General features: G+C 58.2%; 3 protein-coding genes across 13 annotated transcripts in view; 2 read left to right on the top strand and 1 right to left on the bottom strand.

The window, feature by feature from the left end:
* Positions 1-4,035: 4,035 nt before the first annotated feature.
* On the bottom strand, positions 4,036-18,503 carry FRS3 (fibroblast growth factor receptor substrate 3). Of its 6 annotated transcripts, XM_070586049.1 has the most exons (9): positions 18,373-18,503; positions 16,901-16,992; positions 14,060-14,149; positions 11,049-11,191; positions 9,950-10,038; positions 8,770-8,956; positions 6,622-6,783; positions 5,653-5,810; positions 4,036-5,370 (listed from the first exon to the last, which is right to left on the bottom strand). In XM_070586049.1, exons 5-9 carry the CDS (start codon positions 10,013-10,015, stop codon positions 4,456-4,458), a joined length of 1,488 nt encoding a protein of 495 aa, XP_070442150.1. In that variant the 5' UTR covers positions 10,016-10,038; positions 11,049-11,191; positions 14,060-14,149; positions 16,901-16,992; positions 18,373-18,503; the 3' UTR covers positions 4,036-4,455. The 6 variants fall into 6 exon arrangements, with proteins under 6 accessions (XP_070442150.1, XP_070442151.1, XP_070442149.1 ...); XM_070586050.1 differs by lacking the exon at positions 14,060-14,149; XM_070586048.1 differs by lacking the exons at positions 14,060-14,149; positions 16,901-16,992; positions 18,373-18,503 and adding an exon at positions 12,811-12,941.
* Positions 13,570-19,203, top strand: PRICKLE4 (prickle planar cell polarity protein 4). 4 transcript variants are annotated; one of them, XM_070586054.1, is made up of 7 exons: positions 13,570-13,814; positions 15,377-15,520; positions 16,003-16,110; positions 16,773-16,910; positions 17,204-17,407; positions 17,986-18,190; positions 18,671-19,203. In XM_070586054.1, exons 2-7 carry the CDS (start codon positions 15,389-15,391, stop codon positions 19,042-19,044), a joined length of 1,161 nt encoding a protein of 386 aa, XP_070442155.1. In that variant the 5' UTR covers positions 13,570-13,814; positions 15,377-15,388; the 3' UTR covers positions 19,045-19,203. The 4 variants fall into 4 exon arrangements, with proteins under 4 accessions (XP_070442155.1, XP_070442156.1, XP_070442153.1 ...); XM_070586055.1 differs by having other exon boundaries at positions 13,604-13,719; XM_070586052.1 differs by lacking the exon at positions 13,570-13,814 and having other exon boundaries at positions 15,174-15,520.
* Positions 19,010-20,364, top strand: part of TOMM6 (translocase of outer mitochondrial membrane 6) — a 74,184-nt gene continuing 72,829 nt past the window's right edge. For all 3 annotated transcript variants that reach the window (XM_070586060.1, XM_070586059.1, XM_070586058.1), the window contains exons 1-2: positions 19,010-19,755; positions 20,250-20,354. In XM_070586060.1, coding sequence (XP_070442161.1) covers positions 19,628-19,755; positions 20,250-20,346 — 225 coding nt within the window. In that variant the 5' untranslated portion in view covers positions 19,010-19,627 and the 3' untranslated portion in view covers positions 20,347-20,354. The remainder of the gene's footprint in view (positions 19,756-20,249; positions 20,355-20,364) is intronic.

Raw genomic sequence — 20,364 nt, forward strand, 5'->3', positions numbered from 1 at the left:
GCCTTCTCTCAGACCCTTCTCTCTGACGCTCCCAGCCCCCATCTCTGCTCTCCGGTCACCTCCAGGTTTACGGCGAGAGCTGGTGCCCCTAAACGCCAGGACAGACGCAGACTGACAACAAGAAATGTCACTGAATGAACGGACAGTTTGGACTTTGATTTAATGAGCCAAGGACTTCAATTCAGATGGGAATTGAGGGGTGAAGAATTCTCAGATATTTATATGGAAAGACCTTGTGGTTCCGGGCCAGCTCTGAGGTCCCAAGAGCCAAAAGGGACAGCGACGTGAATACTCACTTGGGCTGCATTAACAGGAGTATAACATCTAGAACAAGGGAGGTGTTGGGCCGAAGGAAGGTGAGGGTCAGGCCCGGGTACTACACTGAGTTCTGGGTCAAACTGGAGCACAGAGCGGGAACACCTTTCTGGCTATGCCAGAAATAACCATGTTCAGGTGAAAATTCCTGCCATTTGCTGAGCACTCACTGTGGGCCAGCTGCCACGGTTCATGCCGGGCAGGCATTCTCTTATTTGATCCTCACAACGAGCTCATGACGGAGGGCCTGTGAACTATCCCTATGTCGCAGATGAGAAAACGGAAGCACTAAGAGGTTAAGCTGTAAGTGGCGAAGCCAAGTTTCAAAGTTCAGCACCGTTGGCAGAGAGGCCAGACTTAGCCGTGTTTGGATCAGGGAGCAGAATCAGGATCCAATAAGAGGCAGTTTAGGGACCTCATAAGACCCGAGTGGAGGGAGGACTTGGGAGATAGTGAGCTCCCCATCCCGGGAAGTGTATGAGCAGAAACCTGATAAACATGTCCAGGAATCCTGTCGAAGGGATCCCTGGACGGGCCCTAGCTCGGCTGACTTGGGAGATTCTATCCTGGACTCTGTGATTCTGTGACACAGAGCCCTGAGGCCCGCACAGCTCCTCTCACCCCTGCCTCAGCTCTCGCTCCACCTCAGTCTCCCACGACCGTTCTGGTATCCCAGGGGTCCCTCATTATAAACCCCCCTCCACCTGTGAGTCTGACTCCCCTTTAAGGGAGCGGCCAGAGAGCACCCCAGAGCTCAGGAAGGGCCTGGCCTCCTGGGAGGCTGGGAGGCCGTCAGGAGAGGGCGGCAGGGGCAGGTGAGGCCAGCCTTCTTCCTGCACACTCGTCCACATAAAGGGAGCCTTTCCGGGCCATCAGATGAGTAGAGAGGGCAGGGGCGGCGGGTGGGCGGCGGGTCAGCCCTCGGGGGAAGCAGGTTCACCTTTTTGTGAACCAGGCAAGGCCCTGGCTTGGAATTCAAAAGGATTCCTGAGTGGGAGCACTAGAATGGGCTCGTGCTGACACTTGGCCCACTCATGTAGTGGGGAGCACCCAGCGGGTTCTTTCCGGAGCCCACCTGAGACAATAAAGCCCCTTCAGGCCAGGTCGGGAGCATTGGTGGGGAAGGACACACGACTGGCAGGCGGCCCCAGCTCAGGCTGCTAATTAGCTTCACGGCCTGAGGCAAGTCACTTCACCTCCTGGCCTGCTTCCTCCTCTGCACAGCGGTGATAACAATCCAGCCCCATGAGCCTGAGAGAGATAAATGGTCTGCAAGGCCCTGTGGAAAGCCGACTGTGTTTATACTATCGTAAAGTGCTATTATTACCCAGGGTGGGCTTGGGGAGGGCCCCTCCTGGTCTGACCTGAAATGTCACTCCTGGACAGGATGCTGGCTCCTGTCCTTTCCTGAAGGCTGCCCAGGGGGTGGGTAGGGCCTGTTTCTAAAGAGGAGAACTGAGCACTCAGCAAACATTCACTGATGTTGGTGATGATCTTTGGACGATGATGGCGATGGAAACGGATTCCATTTGCACGCCACGCCCTGATGGCGGCGGGGCAGGCTTGAACGCAGCGGCTGTAGCTGCCCTCCTGGGCCTCACTCCCACCCGCCCCTTCCCGCCAGGAAAGCTGTCCACTCACACCCCAGCCAGAGGAAAACCCCTGCAGTAGACCTCGCAGGTCCGAGGCAGTGACCTGGCAAGGGGACAGGGATGGTTGGTGGCCACGCTTGCTGGAAGACAATTCCTGGGACACGTCTCCTGGACCCCCCATGCCCCACAAATATGTGTCCTGAAGCGATTACGACCTGCTCTGGGAGAACCCCAGGGGTCTGACCGGGATCTGGCGAGCCCAGAGAGTGAGGTTAACTGCCCCGCTCGTCTTGGTCAGCAATAAGCCTGAGGTCTCCGGGGCTGAAGAGCTGTGACTTCCAGTGTTTTTTTCCCTCGGAAACAGTTGGGTTGTTAACGCAGTTTGCCCGGGCCTGTCTACTTTCCAAAGTGGTGTCATGTTCATCATCTCATTGACCACTTCTGACAACCAGCTCCTGTTTTCCGGGTGCAAAAACCGCGGCCCCTTTGGGGTAACCAGATGCTCACGAGAGCAGAGATAATAGCTGAATCAGGACCAGAGCCCAGTCTCTTGACTCAAGCCAAGCCTCTGGCTCCCCCATGACAGTGTCCACAAGCCTGAGCAGACCCGTGAGTCACCAGCATGGCCAGGACCCCAAGGCCTTGTCCCGGCATGCACATACCTGCCCCCCATCTTGGCTCTCCTTCTTGGAGAGACCACCACTCCTGACTGTGGGGGCCACAAAGAGGAGCAGTTGTGTGGGAGGCCATGGAGAAAGCCGGATTGAGCTGCCTGGGTGAGCTGCAGAGAGGATGGCGTCTCCCCACTGCTGCGTGGGACCACGCGCCATGAATCCAGCCTGCGGCGGGCGATCGCTCTGGCCCAGAGATCAGGATGTCAGGGAGAGAAGGGTTTGCTGCCAGCTCTCGGGCTATAGCAGCTGCCCCCTGGGGCCCTGCAGGGCCCCAAGTGAAGGGCCTCTCACGTCCTCTTTTGGCCAGTCCTCCTCACTCCTTTCATGGACAGTGACACCCAGGGTCGGGGGTTCTGGAAGCTGGTCAGTCCAATCCCCACCCAGGAAGGGGCCCTCCCAGAACTAAGGTCCAGGCAGTGGTGCTCTGGACAGCAGGAGGAGAGGGAAGCAGGGGGGCCCCGCCCAGGCCCGTTTCCCTGCTGGGAGGACAGGTCTCCTCGCTCCACAGAGCAGGGAACTGGGGTACAAACAGTGACCAAGACAAGAAGGCTTGTCCCTAAGTCTTGAACAAACCCTGCTCCCGCTCCTCACCTGGGCCCTGAGTGGCACATCATAGACATTAGATTTCCTTTAGATTAACCATTTATGGGGTTGACATAGAAATGGAGTCTTGGAGGCAGGGAGGCCGGCGAGAGGAGGGAGAGGAAAGAGGCCGCCTCAGGACAGGGCGAGGGTGCTCCTGCAACAGCATGAGTGGGTGGCATGTGCGGCCCTGCGCAGAGCCGGGACTTCCAGGCAGGTGTGCAGCTGTGGTGGCTCTGTGAGGGCCCTACCCCTGTGCTAGCCCCAAGAGTCCATTCCTGGGGAGCATTTCTCTGGGGAATTCATACTTTGCAAGCCAGATTATTTAGTCACGTTACACCATGTTTTGCTATTCTTGGGCTTTTTGTAAAGTCCTGTTTAAAAGTTCTAGCCTTGACCTAGCCCTGCTGGGGACGCCAAGGGAGGATCGAGGGTCCACTTTGGGCCAAGGTGTTAAAGGAGAGTGGCACCCATTGAGACCCGGCCTGGTGGCAGAAAGGAGAATGAGTGAGTGGTTCTAGAGAAGGTGAATCTGGTCCAGCACGTCCCCACCATCCCCCCGCCCATTGCCAGTCTCAGAGGGCCAGGGTTTTATCTCATTACAGATCTCCCCTCTGCATCTAGGACTCTAGCTGTCCTGTCTGCCACTTTCCTCTGATAGAGCATCCACCTCTGACAACTTTAAGTTGTGGGCCAGGACTTCTTGGAGGAGAAAAAGAAATGGAGAAAGAAAAAGAAAAAGACTTGTCCCCAAAACCACAACCACACCAGACTTCCCGGAATGAAGCCCCTCCCTCTCTTGGGCCTCCCCTACGCGCCCCCAGAACCATGCCAGAAAAGACTCCCCAAGACTTTGACATGATCCACCAAGCCAGAATTTAAAAATAATTATATTAATAATAAATATGTTAAATTACATTTAAAACAATAAATAGAAAAATAAACTGATAAATAAAATCAACAGGTACAAAATGTTCCAAAATTTCAACCAAAAAAAACACGCAGACGGCAGACAAGACAAATGGACATAACGGGAGGGTGCTAAATGCAATCACAGGGACCCTTCACAGTTTCCATCGTGGCTCCCTCCTTGCCTGGTCACCCTCTTCTCTCCCCAACTTGGAGACCAGGACACTCAGTGGCTGATATCTTTAGGGACTCCGACCAGCACGGGGAAGCATCTGGTCCCACCTCAATGCCCTTCTGTGAAGCGACCTTGAACCCTGGGAGTGTGGGTTCAGAGGACGGAACGTGAGGCGGAGGCTGGACCGTGGCGGGGCGGAGGGAAGTCCCTACAGAGGCAGGTCGGTGCTGTTGTGCCGGGTCTTCCTAGCGGTGCCATCATCTCGGGGCAGAGCCCTCTGCAGGTTGGACATGGCCACGGTCTTTTTGAGGTCAATCACGGCATAGGAATCTGAGCTGCGGGCAGGGTGGGTGGTGGGCACAAGGGCTCGGGGGACTGAGGGGTTCTGGGGCCCCTTGGGACGGTCTCCGCCCCAGCCCTTCAGCTCCACCTGGATGTAGTTGAGCTGCCTTGGGGGCTCAGGGCCTGGGCGGCGGAAATCAAAGTTGAAGACCCTCGGGGAGCCTCGGCGGCGGGTCAGTGGCACAGGGAAGCTGCTGTGGCTGCGGAGGGCAGCCCGGGTGCTGGTGGGCTTCTGCAGGGGGGTCTCGTCCTCCTCGCCATCAGGGAAGCCATTGGAGGAGGGTGTGAGCCCGTCCCTCGAGTCCCCATCATCCCCGGCCTCCTCCCCCAGCTGCTGGGCTTGGCTCTCCCACACAGGGGGCAGGGAGGGCAGGTTCTCGTAGTGCAGCAGGGCGGCCCTGCGGTGGGCAAGGCCAGTCCAGCCCGGCTCCTCTGGGCTCAGTCTCCAGCTGGCCCCTGGCCGCAGCCCCCCGCTGACGTTCTCATAGGTGCACTTGGGCTGGGCCGGGCACTCGGAAGAGCCCTCATTGTTGTTGTGGTGCTGGGGGTGGTCATGCAGGCTGGGGCAGAGGCCCTGGCACTTCATCATGTGCCGCCGAGCAGGGGTCGGGCCCAACACAAACTTCACCTGGCCTGGCTGCAAGAACACCTGCGGGTCCCGTGCATCGGGGCCCTGGGCCTGAGGAGGGAAGGGTGCCCGACCCTCAGGCAGGGGCTGCAGGCAGTGCCGGCTCGTGCGGTGGTCATCCTCACCAGTCGGCGTGTTGACGTAGGTGTGGGACTAGGGGAAAGAGTCCAAAGAAGCAGGAGGTCCAAGGGCAGGGAGCAAGGAGAGAACAGAAGGGTTAGGATGACAGATGAGAAGCACAGGGAAAAGAGCTGGGGTTTCCTCCTCTTCCTTGTCCTCCAAACCTTCCAGGGAAGCTGCCTCCCTTTCTGGCAACAGGAAGGGACCCTATCAATTTTCCTCCCTCCCATGATCCCTACTGGGAGGAGACACCACATGTCCCGACCCCCCATCCGACCCAGCCCAACGAGGAGGGCAGGGCAGCAGCCTGCTCACCTGTTCGTCAGGGGCAATGAGGGCATGGGTGGACTCTTCCCCAAGCGAGGGGTGTCGCAGGCTACTTGTCGAGGGGCGCCGGGGCGCTGAGAACCGCGGGCCCTCTCCCGGGCAGCCCGGGAAGCCGTTGGAGAAGCTGGAGACAGTGTAGCCTAGAGCTGGGCGCAGAAGAGACAAGCCCAGATAAGGGGGCCTTAAACCACCTGTGACCATGTGTGTGGCATCCTGGGACTCCTCTAATGGGAGGGGAGACGCTCCCTGGGCACCCCCAGGGAACCGGCAGTCTCCATCATCTTATGCCTCTCTGTTCTTCAAACTCGGCCCTGTCCCTCAGAGCTCAGCTTGAGCCCGACCTCCCCCACAACAGCCTTATCTGAAACAGTCGAGGCATACCTAGTCATTACCGGACTGTCCCTTCACCTCATTCTAGCTCTGCTAGCAAGCTCGAGGGAAGCTCCTCGAAATCAGGGACTGTGTTTCCATTTCTTCTGCCCCCACGGGCCAGACCATGGAGTGCACAAACAGCAGGCGCTCAGTGCAGACTCCGTGGATGAACAAGCAGAAACTGTGGGAACCTCTCCAGAAAAGAGTCATGGGCAGAGACGCCTGCACCAGCCATCAGGAAAGGTATGTGGGTATGACCCAGGAGACAGAAGGAAGGAAGCAAAACAGCTCCAGACTGTCGTTTCCATGGAAACCTATGTCTTCCTGTCTGGTCCCCGACCATCAGTCGATTCAAGGCCTAGGACTCCCCAGCCTCAGCTTGAGTCACCTGATTGGCCCGGGCCAGGACTTACGCATCCCAAGAGTGGCTCTGATGACGGATGAGTGTCCTGGAAGGCTGGCTCACCCAGCCATCCTCCCACCTGTCTGCCTGCCTCGCGCCTCCCAGGCTGGGGCTTCCTGGGCCTGTGCTTACGTGTGCGTGGGCGCGTGTGTACTGGGTACCGAGGGTGCGGGGCTCCTCACCAGTGGGCGGCTGGGGGGCCCGAGGGAGGTCGAGCTCAGCCGGGTGGCTGTTGCGAGTGATGATGACTGGCTCTTCCATCACATTGATGCTGTTGCACTGCATCAGATCCTGAAGGAGGTTGAAGATTTCCTCGGCCCGGGAGCACTTGAATGCAAATATCCCTGAAGAAGAAGAGGAAGAAAGGAGGCTCCTCTGACCCTGTGCCCAATAGGGAAGGACCAGAGAGGCTGCACAGTTGCACAAAGCTCAGGAAATGTCCCTGACCTCCAGTCCCAGGCCTGCGGGGGGCCGGAGAGCCCCTCCTCATCCTCAGCACTCTTCCCAGCCACTCTAAAACCCAAGAGCCATGGGAGGAGCCATGACCAAGGCCCCTTGCCCCCTACTACTCATTACCATCATCTTGAGATCTAACACTTCAGCTATATTCCTCTGAGGCTAAATCATTTGATAAGGATGAGGGGTGAGGGGAAAAGAAGTAAAAATCGAAGTGGAAAAGGATAGCAGTGGATGAGTGACCACTCCACTCCACACGCTCCCCCAGCTCCCTCTGACCACCCAGGTTATTTGCTCCCCAGAAAAATAAGCTCCATCCAGGGCACCAGCCCTCAGCGTGCTGCCCAACAGCCTCTGAGCATCGTGAGGGCAGGAGGGTCTGTCCCGTTTCCTGCTCATTCACTGGGTGCTTAGCCCAGTGCCCGGTCAGAGAGCAGGTGTCCACTGTGTAGAGCCCCTGACCTCCTGGAGCCTAAACTCCGGTGCAGAGAGGGAGAACGGATGGGCCACTAGCTGACGGACAAATACATCAAGGCGATCGCGTGGCTCCTTAATGCAGCTGGCCCTACAGCCCCTCAGACTCCACTGTGGCAACTCACAATCCCGGGGACAGCAGGACTGGGCTGAGCACCCGTGACTCAGGGAATCTAAAGATGCCCTTGGGGTGTTGGGCCAGCGTGGAATTCTGCATTCCTCTGTAACAGTGGGGCCCAGGACTGAGGGGAGGCTAGTTGGGTGTGTGCATGCGTCGAGCCACAACAAAGACAAATAAACTAGGCTGGGGTGCGGGACAGCTGAGGTTTGCAGGCACGGGATAGGAAGGATAGAAGGGAAGAAGAAGGACTATTCAGGCAAGATGTGTTGAGGGCTAGAAGAGGCTGAGAAAGCCCACAGCTTTAGGAGAAGCCTGTGCTGGGGCCCAGGGCAGCCCCTCGGGGATCAAACACCACCCGGAGCAGGGAAGGCCCTTCCTCCCCTCTCTCAGCTTAGCCAGTGTTAAGTGCCTCTGCCGCCTGAGCTCCCAGGGTAAGATGCTCGCCAGCCAACACAGCCTCAGAGACTCACTGTCGCGTTGGCAGCCTCGTCAGAGGAGCTCCGTCATCCCATCTCTGCAGTCACAACCCCCAACTGCATTTAACACAATCCTGGGCGGGACTCCTTCTGCAGAGCTTAGATCTAGTCCTAAAAGATAAGTCCAGACCAGCCGCTCCTTCAAAGAGCCATGGCTGGCTCCAGCCTTGACCTCATGGAACAACCCATCACTCTCTGACCTCTGGCTGCAGAGAGTTTGGGGAGGACGGGAGAAGATATCACACTCCACTGCCCACAGGTGACGGGGGACAAACACGAACCTCTTGAGGATTCCTCTGTACATTAGGGACCCAAGAGTCCTGCCTCCCCAAACCTACCACTCCCAAGCCACTCAGCCCCAAGGCAGCCAGAACCTCCGGCCTGACCTTTCATTAGTCACAGGGTCCAGGGTATGTGACTTGGGGCTGCAGAAGAAAGTTTGTTCCTACTTAGGGGGCAACAGAGACCCTTGAAACTGAGTAACAGAGGCAGGAGGAATCGCTTGCTTTCCCAGGCAGCCTCTGGCCTGGGAGCACTGGCTGTTTCCCCTGGGCTGTGCAACAAATACGCCCACAAACGGACCCAGACCAGAGCTGCAATGAGCGAACAGAAAGAGCACTGGCCTGGGAGTCCGCTTATTGTGCATTAACATGCTGTGTGCTCTTGGCTATGACCCTCTCCTCTGAGCAATACCTGCCCAGTCAAGAGACTTCCCCACAGTCCCGTGAGCTGACTTCCAGCCCTAGTATCTGCCCCAGGCGCACAAGCCCCTATCCCAGCACGGGGCAAGGGCTGGTACTCACCCTGGCCCGTCTGACACCGGCGGCCACTCTCAAAGGAGAAGAGGTTGGAGTCGTAGCCATAGCGCCGCAGACAGAGGTAGGGCCAGCGGACAGCCTCACGACGATGCAGGTGCAGCACCAGCTCGCTCTGCGTCAGCTCCATCACTCCGGAGCCCAGCTCCACCCCCTCGTCATCCACATTTGTCACCTGGGGGGCAGGGGACAGAGGATCAATGATGAGTCCAACAAGTGTGTGGATGGGTTCCTGAGCCACAGGGAGGCAGGCCGACGCAGGGCCAGAGCTGGGGGCACCGAGGGGCTCCCTGATTCTACCGCAAGCACTACTGAACGCCAAGTGACTACTCGGGCTGGGCCAAGCAGTGCCACTGACCCACGACAGTTCTCTAAGCCTCAGTTCTGTCATTTGGACAGTGAGGGGAGGGGTGGTTAGTTGACCTCCAAGGTCAGACGGTTAGATGACCAAGGTGAGATGACCTCGGACAGTCCAGTCCATGGCTTAGTACCCAAGGACTAGATGTTAACACGGGAAGGGGTTGATCACAAGTTTCAGAATCTGAAGACCCTGGGAGAGTCGACCGCAAGGCAGAGCCAATACCTCCGCCTCCACCACCTCCCCAACTGCAGAGCCTTGCTGAGGGCTCCCTCTGCTGGTGAGCAAGCGCAACCCGTGCCTCCACAGCCCAGGGGGAGGAGGAGGCTCCCCCTACAGGGAAGGGGGAGGTGGCAAAGGCCAGGGGTATGCAGGTCCATTGGTCCTGGCCCTAGCCTCCCAAAGCCAACAGCAGACCCTCATATAGTGCTTACCATGTGTTAAGCACTGTTCTAAATACTTTATATACATTAACTCACAAATAGAGACTTTTGCTGCTTTCTCCAAAGAAGTTAGATGTAAAGTTACAAAGACACAGTGACAGGAGCGAATGTTCTAAAAGCATCATTTTTGCTGCATTATTGTGGCATTTCCTCCTTCTTGGTAGTACCAAGAGCTGCACAGATGGCAGTGGCCTGGGCCCCTGGTCCTCAGGCCCTTCAGAGGCCCTGAGCTGGAGGAGTCTTCAGGAGCGCACAGCCTTGGCCTGTCATTCTGCCTTCTCCAGGGTGGCTGAGGCAACTCGACAGCTCGGGGCCTGAGCCCAGGAGGCTCTGGTGGGAACTCGGGAGAGGAGCAGGCTGTGGGTACCTTGAACTTGGTGGGGTGGTTGTCTGGGACGCTGTCTCTGTTCAGGCAGCTGCAGCAGCTCCCCATGGTGTCAGAGCAGCCAGCCCGCCCTAGGGAGAAGCAGAAGGGGTAAGAAGCTATCAAGGTCAGCTCCAAAAAGCCCTGCTCTGGGGACCTCAGAACCACCTTGATGTGATCACCTATTCTGTCCAAGGAACTGTATGCCACAGTCTCTCCCTCAAGGAGTTCCCACTCTCAGTCCAGGGCCAGAGCCACAGTGGATAAACTTAATTCAAGTTAGGATGTGTGAAGGATTAATGCTGACGGGGGGATGGAGAGAGCTCCGCAGAGGCCACATGAAATCTGGACCTTGAGAAGTATGGAGGATCCTGGCTGATGTAATGAAAGGGAAGGGAAGCCTGGGCAGGAGGAGCATCATGGACAAAAGTAGGGACCCAGAAGCAGTGACGTCATCAGGAGCTGGGTACCAGTCCAGGGCCCTCAGCCAGGTTCGGCAAAGAAACTGTAACTTGGGCGTCCCAGACACTCTGGCCTGCACTCTTCTCCTTTTTCCTCCTTTCTCACCTTGCCCATCCCATCTCATCCAAGTTCTCTCTTTTCCTACCTCACTACCATTCCAACATCCACCTCAATTTATCTCTTTGATGTTCTCTTCAAATGAGGTGTTACCTTATGGTCGAAAGATACATTTAGCAGACTGAGCATTTAAAACAGACCACAGTGTTGCTAATCCTGATTAGGTATTTCTCCACTGAAAAAATAAATGCTGAGTTTGCTCCCCTTTGTCCAAAGGGGAGACTAGAGGTCTTACCATCTGGCTTTTCCCTCCAGGATTATGGCACTTGGATTATATGTCACAACAGTTGGGTCTGTGCCTAGGATGGGAAGGACACCACTTGAGGGAGCAAGCAAACGCATGGGCCAATCCTGTCTAGAAATTAAGGGGCTGCAACTTGCTGTAAGATATGAGTCTGTGAGATTAGATTATCCTTCTAGAACGCCAGCTCAATGTGTAAGCCTTGATCAATCCTGACCTGCATGCTCCATTTCTCCCAACTTAGGATACTCCTGCAAAGTGGCTCCTATACACAGCTCTCACCTCACCCAGGCCATCGGGGAGCTGACCACGGGAGGGGCATGGGGAAAGACCTCCACTTTATTCCCCCTGTTCTTGGTGGGACGTCATGGCAAGCAGGCTGCAGAGAAGTCACCTGGATTCCTCTGGGACACACCTTGGCTCACCTAGCATAGGAGACAGAGACCACAGGTTAGTGGAAAACTTCCATCCTCACCTCCAATTGTTAAGGAACCTGACTCGCTTTTAGTCCATCCCATCTGGATATCTGTTCCAGGTCCTAATGGAACAGAAAAACCAATGAAGAAAGTGAGATCAAGGGCAAAGGGACCACTAATTCCAAGCCCCAGAGGCCCTGAGAGAGAGACTCCCAGAGCACCAATGAGTCTGAAGTCTGAGACAGCCCAAGACCTTTTAAGTTGCCTTCAGACCCCATCTGAATCCTGTTACAACCAACACCAAAACCACCACCTTACCTTTGCAGAGAACTTGAACCCCACAAAGAGCTTTCTCAAAACGACACTATAATGTGTTGGAAAGAGAGCTAGTTTAAGATTCAGGAAGGCAACATTCGAATCTGTTTTGTTGCTAGCAAGTATCTGAGAGACACTGCCAAGTCAATCCCCCCCAACACTTCCAACTCCCACACCAAGGCCTTAGTTTTTAAGGGAAACATCTGTACACTGTGTAATATCTGTAAAGCTTCTAGCTTAAATAATCTCTAGAGGCAGGATGTAGGACAAATATCATTAAAATCGACATTTTCCTTTCCCAAGACAGGCTCCTTCAATCTAACATTTGGAAGCTTGATCAATTTTCTGTTCTCCAAGCTCTGAAAGTCCTAAAATTTTAACATAAATGCTAACAATAAACCAAATTTCAGGGATCTGGCCTCAGGTAGACAAGTCCACAAGCCGGGACCCTTGACATGCCACCCTCCTGCTCTGGAACAACAATGTCATTGCCCAGGGCCCCTGTGCTCCGCATCCTTGGACAACTCTCCAGGTAAAAGGACCCCCGCCCTCTCGGCCTGGCTTATTCTCTGGAAGGAGAAAGCAGACTGCGGGAGGGGTCACAGCCTATTGCCAGGCGGCTGGGAAAACACTGGGCTTGAGCCACCAACAGAGAGCTGGGGGTGAAGGCAAGAACTACAGGGTGTAAGCTGGGGGGTGGGGGGCATTGCACCTTTTCCTGACCCCTTCTCTTCTCTTTAAGATATCAGGGCACATCATGACAGTCCGTGAGGTGGGAGGGGAGGAGGGGGTCTGGTCTGGGATAGGTGTGGACTGGGGGCGGGAGTTAGAGGGGGCCGTGGGCACGCAAAACATATGAGCGGGCTGCGGGAAACGTGAGCGAGTGTTTTGGATTTGAGCATGGTGCAAAAGGAATAAGGGTATGAAGGATCTGAGGAATTTCAGGGCGGTGGAAACACTGGGGGACATCCAGGGAGAATGGTGGCTCTGTGGGTCTAGCAGGGGAATTCGCAGGAGTGAGGGGGTTCCGAGGGCTCCAGGACACGCGAAGGTGTGTCCGGGAAGTGGGGGTGGGGGCGGTGCTGCGGAATGGGAGGCCAGTTTAGGTTGCAGGGTGGTCAGGGGAATTTCCAGACACTGGGAAGGAATGGGGGAGGTCGGGGCCGCGCGTCGTCCCTGGATCCCCGCCCCCAGCCCCGGGGCTCCGCCGCCCGCCGCCCTGGGCTTCCTCGGGAGCGAGCGGAGACTGCGGCGCGGCGCGGTGCGGCCTCGGTGGAGCCGCCTCGTCCCCGCCCCGCCGCGCCCCGACTCACATCGCCCCGCGGCCCCGGCGGCGCCGGGCCCCGCTCCCGGGTCCCGCTGCAGCAGCCGCCGCCCGCCCGGAGCTAAGGCCTCCCCACCCCGCCCCGCGGCCGCGGGGTCGGAGGTCACCGGCAGCACCAACGAGACGCTGCGGGCGGGCGGACCCGATCGGGGGCGACCGGCGCGCAGCCTAGAAGGTCCCTTTGGAGGACTTTGCAGTCGGGAGCAGGGAGCATGCGCAGACGCCAGAGGGCGCTCCTGGCCAGCGGCTGGGCGAGCCTGGCGGGGCGGGGCGGGGCGGAGCCTGGGGCGGGGGCGGGGCCGAGGGGACCAGAGGTGGACCCAGAGATTTCCATGCCCGAGATCAGAAAGTGGACGAGGATGGGGGAGAAATACAAAAGATAGAGGAGGGGTCCGAAGGGACGGAAGGGAGAAGGGCAGGACGAAGGACCTCGGAAAAGGGCTGGGGACAAGGGGGAGGAAACTAGAGGAGGTGGGACACACTGAGAGGGGCGGGGCTAGGAGGCCAGAGGGAGGGTCTCGGGGGACGTGCAGGCTCCGAAAGGCGTTCTGTTCAGCTAGTGTCTGAGGACCCAGGATAAGCGCGGCTCCCAGGTGTCTACTTCGGCCCCGCGGGGGCGCGGTCCCCACACCGAGAGGGGGCAGTGGAGCCTGCACACTTTCCACCCCCCGAGATCCCACAAATCTTTTCCTCCGTCTGCAGCCCCAGGCCCCTCCCCGAGCTTCCCGCTCTGCCATCCCGGAGGGGCGGGCAAGGGCTGCAGGGGGCGTGGGAGAGGAAGGGCCACGCACTCCCAGGGCGGGCAGAGGCGGGCGCTGAGGCCTCAGGGTGGGGACCCGGTTAGGCGCTTGGCGGCGGGATCTGTCCAGAACGGCCCGGACAGCGGCGCGCAGCAAGGGTGAGACCCCGGCGGAGTCCCCCTTTCCTGGACTCCCAGCAGCCAGCCTGCGCACCGCAGCGGAGTCGGGAACCACACCACGCCCCGCCTCAAAGGTGGGCCCAGCGAAGTCCAAGAAAAACTTTGGGGATCTGTCCAGAGGGCACTTGGCGGGACCGGACACTTCTCCTCCCCTTCTCCCTCTCACTGTCCCGGGAAACCTCCCCGTCCCTCTACCTCCCCAGTCCCTAGGGTCGCTCGGGGTCTGCTTTTCATGGCCGGGGGCGGTTGGGAAGAGAGCTCCTGAACCTGGCTGCGCCTGCGCGGGGGCCGGGAGCTGGGGTTCAGCCTTGTCTCTTACCTGAGGGAGAAGCGGGCGGCGAATTCTGGGAGGAATCAGCAAGTTAGTAAGGTGGGGTCCGATGCTAAGTGGAGGTGGAGTTAGGCCGCCCTGGGAGGGATGGAAGGGTGAGGGCTGATTTCTGAGCGTTGTTTGTGTGTGGGACAATTTCATGCAAACTAGAACTAACCTAGAAGAGAGAGTGCAAGTCCCCTTCTGGAACTCCGGATGCTCCCGCCTCCCCCGCCCCCGTTCCCATGCCCACCCCCTCCCCCAAGCACCTCTTGCTGCCTGGGGCAGGGGCAGCTCTGTTAGGGGAAGTGGCCCTGAGTGTGAACAGCCCATCCTGGCTGCCTTCCACAGGAAACGACCTGAGGGACCGAACAGGAAGGAAGCAGAGGGGTGTGGAGCCAGGAAGCCGGGAAGGGTGGCACAGGACATCGGAAGCGGGGCTCAGGGGGCTTCAGGGCTGGGAAGGAATATAACTGTTGTAGTTTAGACCCTGGTCCTAACCTGAGAGCTGGGTCTTATAGAGGCCAAGGACTGCTGATGGGCCTCCTGTGCCCAGCTGCCATCAGAATCCATCTCAGCTCTCAAAAGCAACCTCCTCCTAAAGTTTGCTCTGGTTCTATTTCTTCCTAGGGTGCTGTGTATATCTGCCCACAGCGCTGGCCCCATTCTGCCTGGTTTGATCTCTGTTTACCCACTAGACTATGAACTCCTTGAGGGCAGGGCCCATGCCTTTTCTAATTCATTAGTCACCCCCCCCACCCCACCCCCAGGATACTGCAGTCCTACCAGGGCTGGCCCAGAGGAGGGCTGAAGAGATGTGCTTAGAATTATGTAATGAAATTGCCACTGTCTATAGAAGATAGAAACACAAGAGTTTCCTCTGTCCTCGGGGAGTTTATAGACTAGATGAGGAGCTGAGAGAGACACAGGGAGCAAAGAGAAACATTAGGTGCTAAATCTTGGGGCTGAGGAGATGGGGAGAAGGCTCACCAGAAAGGCAAAATGCCCTCTCCTTCCACTGTGGGCCTCCTCTTCCAAAACTCCATCCCAATCTTGGGAGACCCCAGACTTGGAGCTTCAGAAACTCTGGAGCCGAAAGTCCTGGCCTCAACATCTGGCTCTGCCGCTTACTAGCTGTGTGACTTTGGGCATACCATTTATGCTCACCGAGCCTCCTTTTGGCCATCCGAAAAATGGGGACAAGAATACACCTAACTTACCTGGTGGTTGGGAGGAGTGAGTGAGACAATGCCTGTACAGCACCCAGCGCTGCCTAGCACATTGTCAGGGCCCAAGCAATGGGAGGTGTTTTTGTTTTCTGGGCAGACTTTGCTAGCAATGTCAGTGCTGAACTCTGTCTGGTCCCACCGAGGGGAGAGCCTCGACCCCCTGGAGCCAGGTCCACCAGCCAGCTCAGACAGCCACGCAGGCCACCTGGCAGAGGAGGACCCTGAGGAGACCTCTGCTCAGGTAGGATGAGTGCCCCGCTTCCCTCTGAGATCAACATGCCCTCCATCCTTTGGAGCTCCGCGCATTCCCACCAATACCTTTGTGCCTGACGTCTTGCAGCCTTTTTCAGGAATCCCTGTCTCTACAGCGCCCTCAGGATATGGGGGTTCGACTTTAACCTTATTCGCATTACCTCTCCCAGGGGATCTGTGTTGTCAAGGCAGACCCTGGGGGCTTTGGCCCTACAGAGTGAAGGAGGTGACTTCAAGCATAAGAAGGGAAGCTGACTCGGGGCGTGGGATCTCCCCAACCTCCCTCAATCAGACCACAAATGCAGGAGTGGGTCAGCGGTCCTTATGTCTTGAAGAAGGATCCTCCAAATGGAGGAGAGTGCTTGGAAGTTGTTCCAGCTCGGAGAGGAGGTTGCAGTGAGGAGGGGAGGAAAGAAGGGGAAGGGAGGAAAAACCTAGCTTCACTCCTCTCCCTCTGCTGTGTCTCCTCAGGATCCTGAAGTTCTGAGATTGGGGCTCCCTGGCCTGGATACCAGCCAAGCCCCCAACTGGCCTCGGCTTCGGACCCTCCTGCAGCAGCTCCCTCCACAGGACAGCGATGTGGGTCTCCCTCCGCCCAGCTTCCTTCTCTCTTCCTTCCCTCTCTTTACTTTTTGCGGGAAGAACCTTGGTTCCGAAGTCAAGGGACATGCATTTAAGGCCTAGCTATGCCACTAATGGGGGAAGTCACCTCCCACCCCCAGCCTGAGTTGTTACGTCTGCATAATGGGTGCAGTACCATCTGCTCTGCCCACCACAGTGGTTAGTTGAAGAGCAAATGAGAAAATGGACGTGAACGACTTTCAAAACTGATAATGGAATGTACAAATGTAGTGAGTATAGTTGTTAAATATTTATTGAGGCCCTACGTGTCCCCAGCCTAAAGGCTTACAGTTCCATTGGGGAGGCAAAACAGAATATGGAATAAATAGGGAAAACACAATGGGAAGCGATATGGAGCTGCCATTCATTGGGCGCAAGGACCTAAATATATGGTGACAGGGCTGAGTGCTGCGGGGCTGTCAGGACCTGAGGGATGATCATTCTAGGGGGAAGTGAGACTTTCCCCTCTCCTCCTCAATGCCTTTCTATGCTGTCATCTCTTGCACCTCCTTGAGGTTCTACAGCCTTCCTTTGACCCAGCAGCTAAGCCTTCTCTCCAATCAATCTTCAGTCTTGCCTGCTGGGGATCTCCCAGTCACAGTGGAGGCCTGTTTCTGCAGGAGCGCTACTGCCTGGCCCTTGGGGAGGAGGAGCTGGCGGAGCTGCGGCTCTTCTGTGCCCAGCGGAGGCGGGAGGCCCTGGGACAGGGGGTGGCCTGCCTGGTACCTCCCAAGCTGGAAGAACGCACCTGTGAGAAGGTATGTAGTCCCCGGCCTCAATATTCCCCTTCCTCTGCTCTGTGTCCTCTCACTTCTGCAGAATGGGCTAGCTTCTGGGACTCTGGTGGGAGAAAGGGGTTTGGGGATTGACAGTTTGGCAAACTTGAAGAAAAAGGGAAACCAAGTCTAGGGGTTCTTGGTGGAGCCTATAGTAGAGGTGGCTTTGCCAGGGGTATGGGGAAAACAGTTGGGTTGGGGTTGGGGTGGAAGAGCCAGGAGGGAAGCTAGGAGGGTGGTGACGCCTCTGATCAGCCCAGCACCCCCGCCGGCAGTGCAGAGAGCGGCTGAGGCCAGGGGAGTACGGAGTGTTCGCAGCCCGGGCAGGAGAGCGGCGCTGCTGGCACCGGGCTTGCTTCGCTTGCCAAGCCTGTGGCCAGGTCCTGATGAACCTCATCTACTTCTACCACGATGGGCATCTCTACTGCGGCCGTCATCATGCTGAGCTGCTACGGCCGCGCTGCCCTGCTTGTGACCAGGTACAGCCCCGAGGGGAGGGGCTGGGGGGATCTGCCCAGGATCCAGTGTGGCAGGATGTAAAGGGACACCTCTCCCAGTACCGCGGAGTGCAGTACGGAGAACTAGGAACCGCCCGGGACCTTTGTGTTCCCTGTGCTGTGACTTGAGTTCTGGGCATGTGGGACCCGTTGCCTTTGTGCCCCCAACCCCCGCAAGGAGAGTCCCCCAAATTTTCTTGGACTGAGAGAATTTGTCCAGAGCAGGGACTCTTGGACAGACGTTCGTCTCAGTATGCCAGTGCCCAGTGCTGTGCCTGACCATGCGAGGAACTCCTTTAAAGTCGGCACTAGCGGCAGCGCGGCACCCTGGGCAGGGAGTCCAGGAGACCCGGGTCGCACTTCAGGCCGTGCCACCTGCTAGCTGGGGGATCCTGGCTAAGCCAATCGGCCCTGCCTGCGTCCAAGAGTGGCTGAGTAGATCAAATGGGAATGTCCGTAGACGTGCTTTAGCGTTAACCGGGTGGAAGGTGTGGTTACTGGATGATGAATGAGTGAATGAATGAATGAATGAATGCGCTGTTCCCCTCTCCCACTCCCAGCTGATCTTCTCCCGGCGCTGCACTGAGGCCGAGGGATGGCGCTGGCACGAGAACCACTTCTGCTGCCAGGACTGCGCCGGGCCTTTGGGCGGGGGACGTTATGCCCTGCCGGGGGGCGGCCCCTGCTGCCCCGGCTGCTTTGAGAGTCGCTATTCGGACGCCGGCTCGAGCCGGGCCCCGACTGCGGAAGGACGGGCGTCCCTTGGTAAGGGAGGAGAAGGTGCAGATCAAAGGGGAAGGGGGCAGCGGCTTGGACTGGGCTGAGGAGGGGGTTCTCCCGGGCTGGGACCCTCGCCCCGGTCCCACGCTGTCCCGTCCCTCCAGCAGCGCCCCCGTTCCCCCCCACCGCACCCCCCAGACCCGAGCCTCGGGGCCCGCAGCTCTCACCGCGCGTCCCTGGCCGGAGCGCTCCGAGGGCCTCCCGAACCCACCCCGCGCGGCGGTTGGGGCTGCGGCGCGGGACTCGCTCCCGGACTGGGGCCGCGGCCGCCCTCTGGTGGGCGGAGGCGGGGGCGGCGGGGCCCGGAGAGGACTCGCCGCGGCGGCGGCGGCGGCGCGCACGGCCCGGGGGCGGGGCGGGAGGCTGGGCCCCAACTGGGACTGGCTTCAGGGGTCGCCCCGCCCGGATCTGGGAGAGGGAGACTCGGGGCTCTGAGATGGGCGTTTCTGACGCGACCCGCAACAGGGGAGGCGGCGCTCGAAACAGTCGAAAGAGGGGACCGCGCCCCACTGACCACTGCGACCATCTCCCGAGCAGCCCTTCTCGCCGCTGCCGCCAGCTCCAGTCCAGAAACCCAGAGGGGGCTGCTTGGGTCCAGCCCGGAGCAGGAGCGCCGAGCTGGGGACAAGGCGGAGGCACTCAAAGGGCGGGAGCACGGCCGCCTGGAGACGCCCCTTGATCCCGAGGAGGACGCCCCCTGTCCCACCTGCTCCTCTTCCTCTGACTCAGAACCCGAAGGCTTTTTCTTAGGCCAGCGCCTTCCCCGGCCCTGGAAGACCCCCAGAAGCCTCGAAGTTGGGGACAGCGACACCTCCAGGAAGCACTGCACCATTTGCTAGTGGCGCAGCCCTCAAAAGGGCGGGTGGGGGGGTGTGATCTGTAAGGCAGGAAAGCGAGGCTCTCCTCTCCCTATAAAAATCCTAGACTGAACGCAATCAGGAGCACGCCTGCGAGAGGCGGCGAGATGATAAACTTGAAGTGCTCCCTTTGCAGCCAGAGCATTCTGTGACTTTTGATGGAGAATTTCTTGGGGAACCCCATTCCCCAAAGCTATTCATCCCCTGTGAGCTAGCCCCTACCCCCGTCCCCACAGGCTGGGACAGCCTCATCCCCAGCATCCTCCTCCTGAGCCAATGAAGTCATCACCCAGACGTCACGTGTGATGGTGACCGGCTTGGCGCGCCCAGGGCCTGGAGGGAGCCGGAGGTGGAACTGGACCAGGGGACACGAGAGCCGGGCCTTGCTCCTCCCCTTGCAGAGTCGTGGGCGCGAGGCCAGAGTTCCTCTACTCCGGGTGTCGGACACACCCGGAGCAACGGCGCCCCCTGCCGGTCGGCGGAAGTGGGAGACCGGAAGTTGCGTGCTTCCTCCGCGCCGACACGGGGCGTCTTGACAGGCTTTGCGGAGCGCGAAGGTGCTGCTATGGCTTCCCCTGGGGTTGGCGTGAGCGCGGCCGGCTCGGCAAATGAGACTCCCGAAATTCCGGACAACGTGGGAGACTGGCTTCGAGGCGTCTACCGCTTCGCCACCGATAGGAATGATTTCCGAAGGTAACCGAGCCCGGGAGCTTGTCCCTCCGCGCCCGCGTGCATCCCTATTTCCCTTCGTCGAGGTTGGCGCCCCCGGGTTTTTACGCCGCCAGCCTCTTGGCCTCTTAGTGGCTCCGGCTGTGCTTTGCTGAGGTCCCGGGCCGGGAGAGCTCCCCTGCGGCGGCAGCGGTCTCTTCAGTCACCGGGCTGTGTCTAGAGAATCTCACCCTGACCGGGGAGGGGGCACGACTTTTTGGCCCCGGACACGTGCTGGCTTGGACTTTGTATTTAATCCTGGTCTTATGAGACACAGAAGCTAACTCTAAATAACTATGTGGGTCTTGGGCAACCTACCATGTAACGATGAACGCTGCGGCACTCCTAGAACAGTGCGTTTGCCTCGGGGACACTTTTCCGAGTGGTGATGGGAAGTCTTTTTTCCCCCAGTATCTTTCGTTAACCAACGACAGGTGACTCCGTGACCACGGGGTTAACGGAATACGTTCTTTTTCTAGGAACTTGATCCTCAATTTGGGACTTTTTGCTGCAGGAGTTTGGCTGGCTAGGAATTTGAGTGACATTGACCTGATGGCACCTCAGCCAGGGGTGTAGCCAGATAGGTAAGCACTT

Source organism: Equus przewalskii, chromosome 19 (assembly GCF_037783145.1).
Source record: "Equus przewalskii isolate Varuska chromosome 19, EquPr2, whole genome shotgun sequence".
NCBI lineage: Eukaryota > Metazoa > Chordata > Mammalia > Perissodactyla > Equidae > Equus > Equus przewalskii.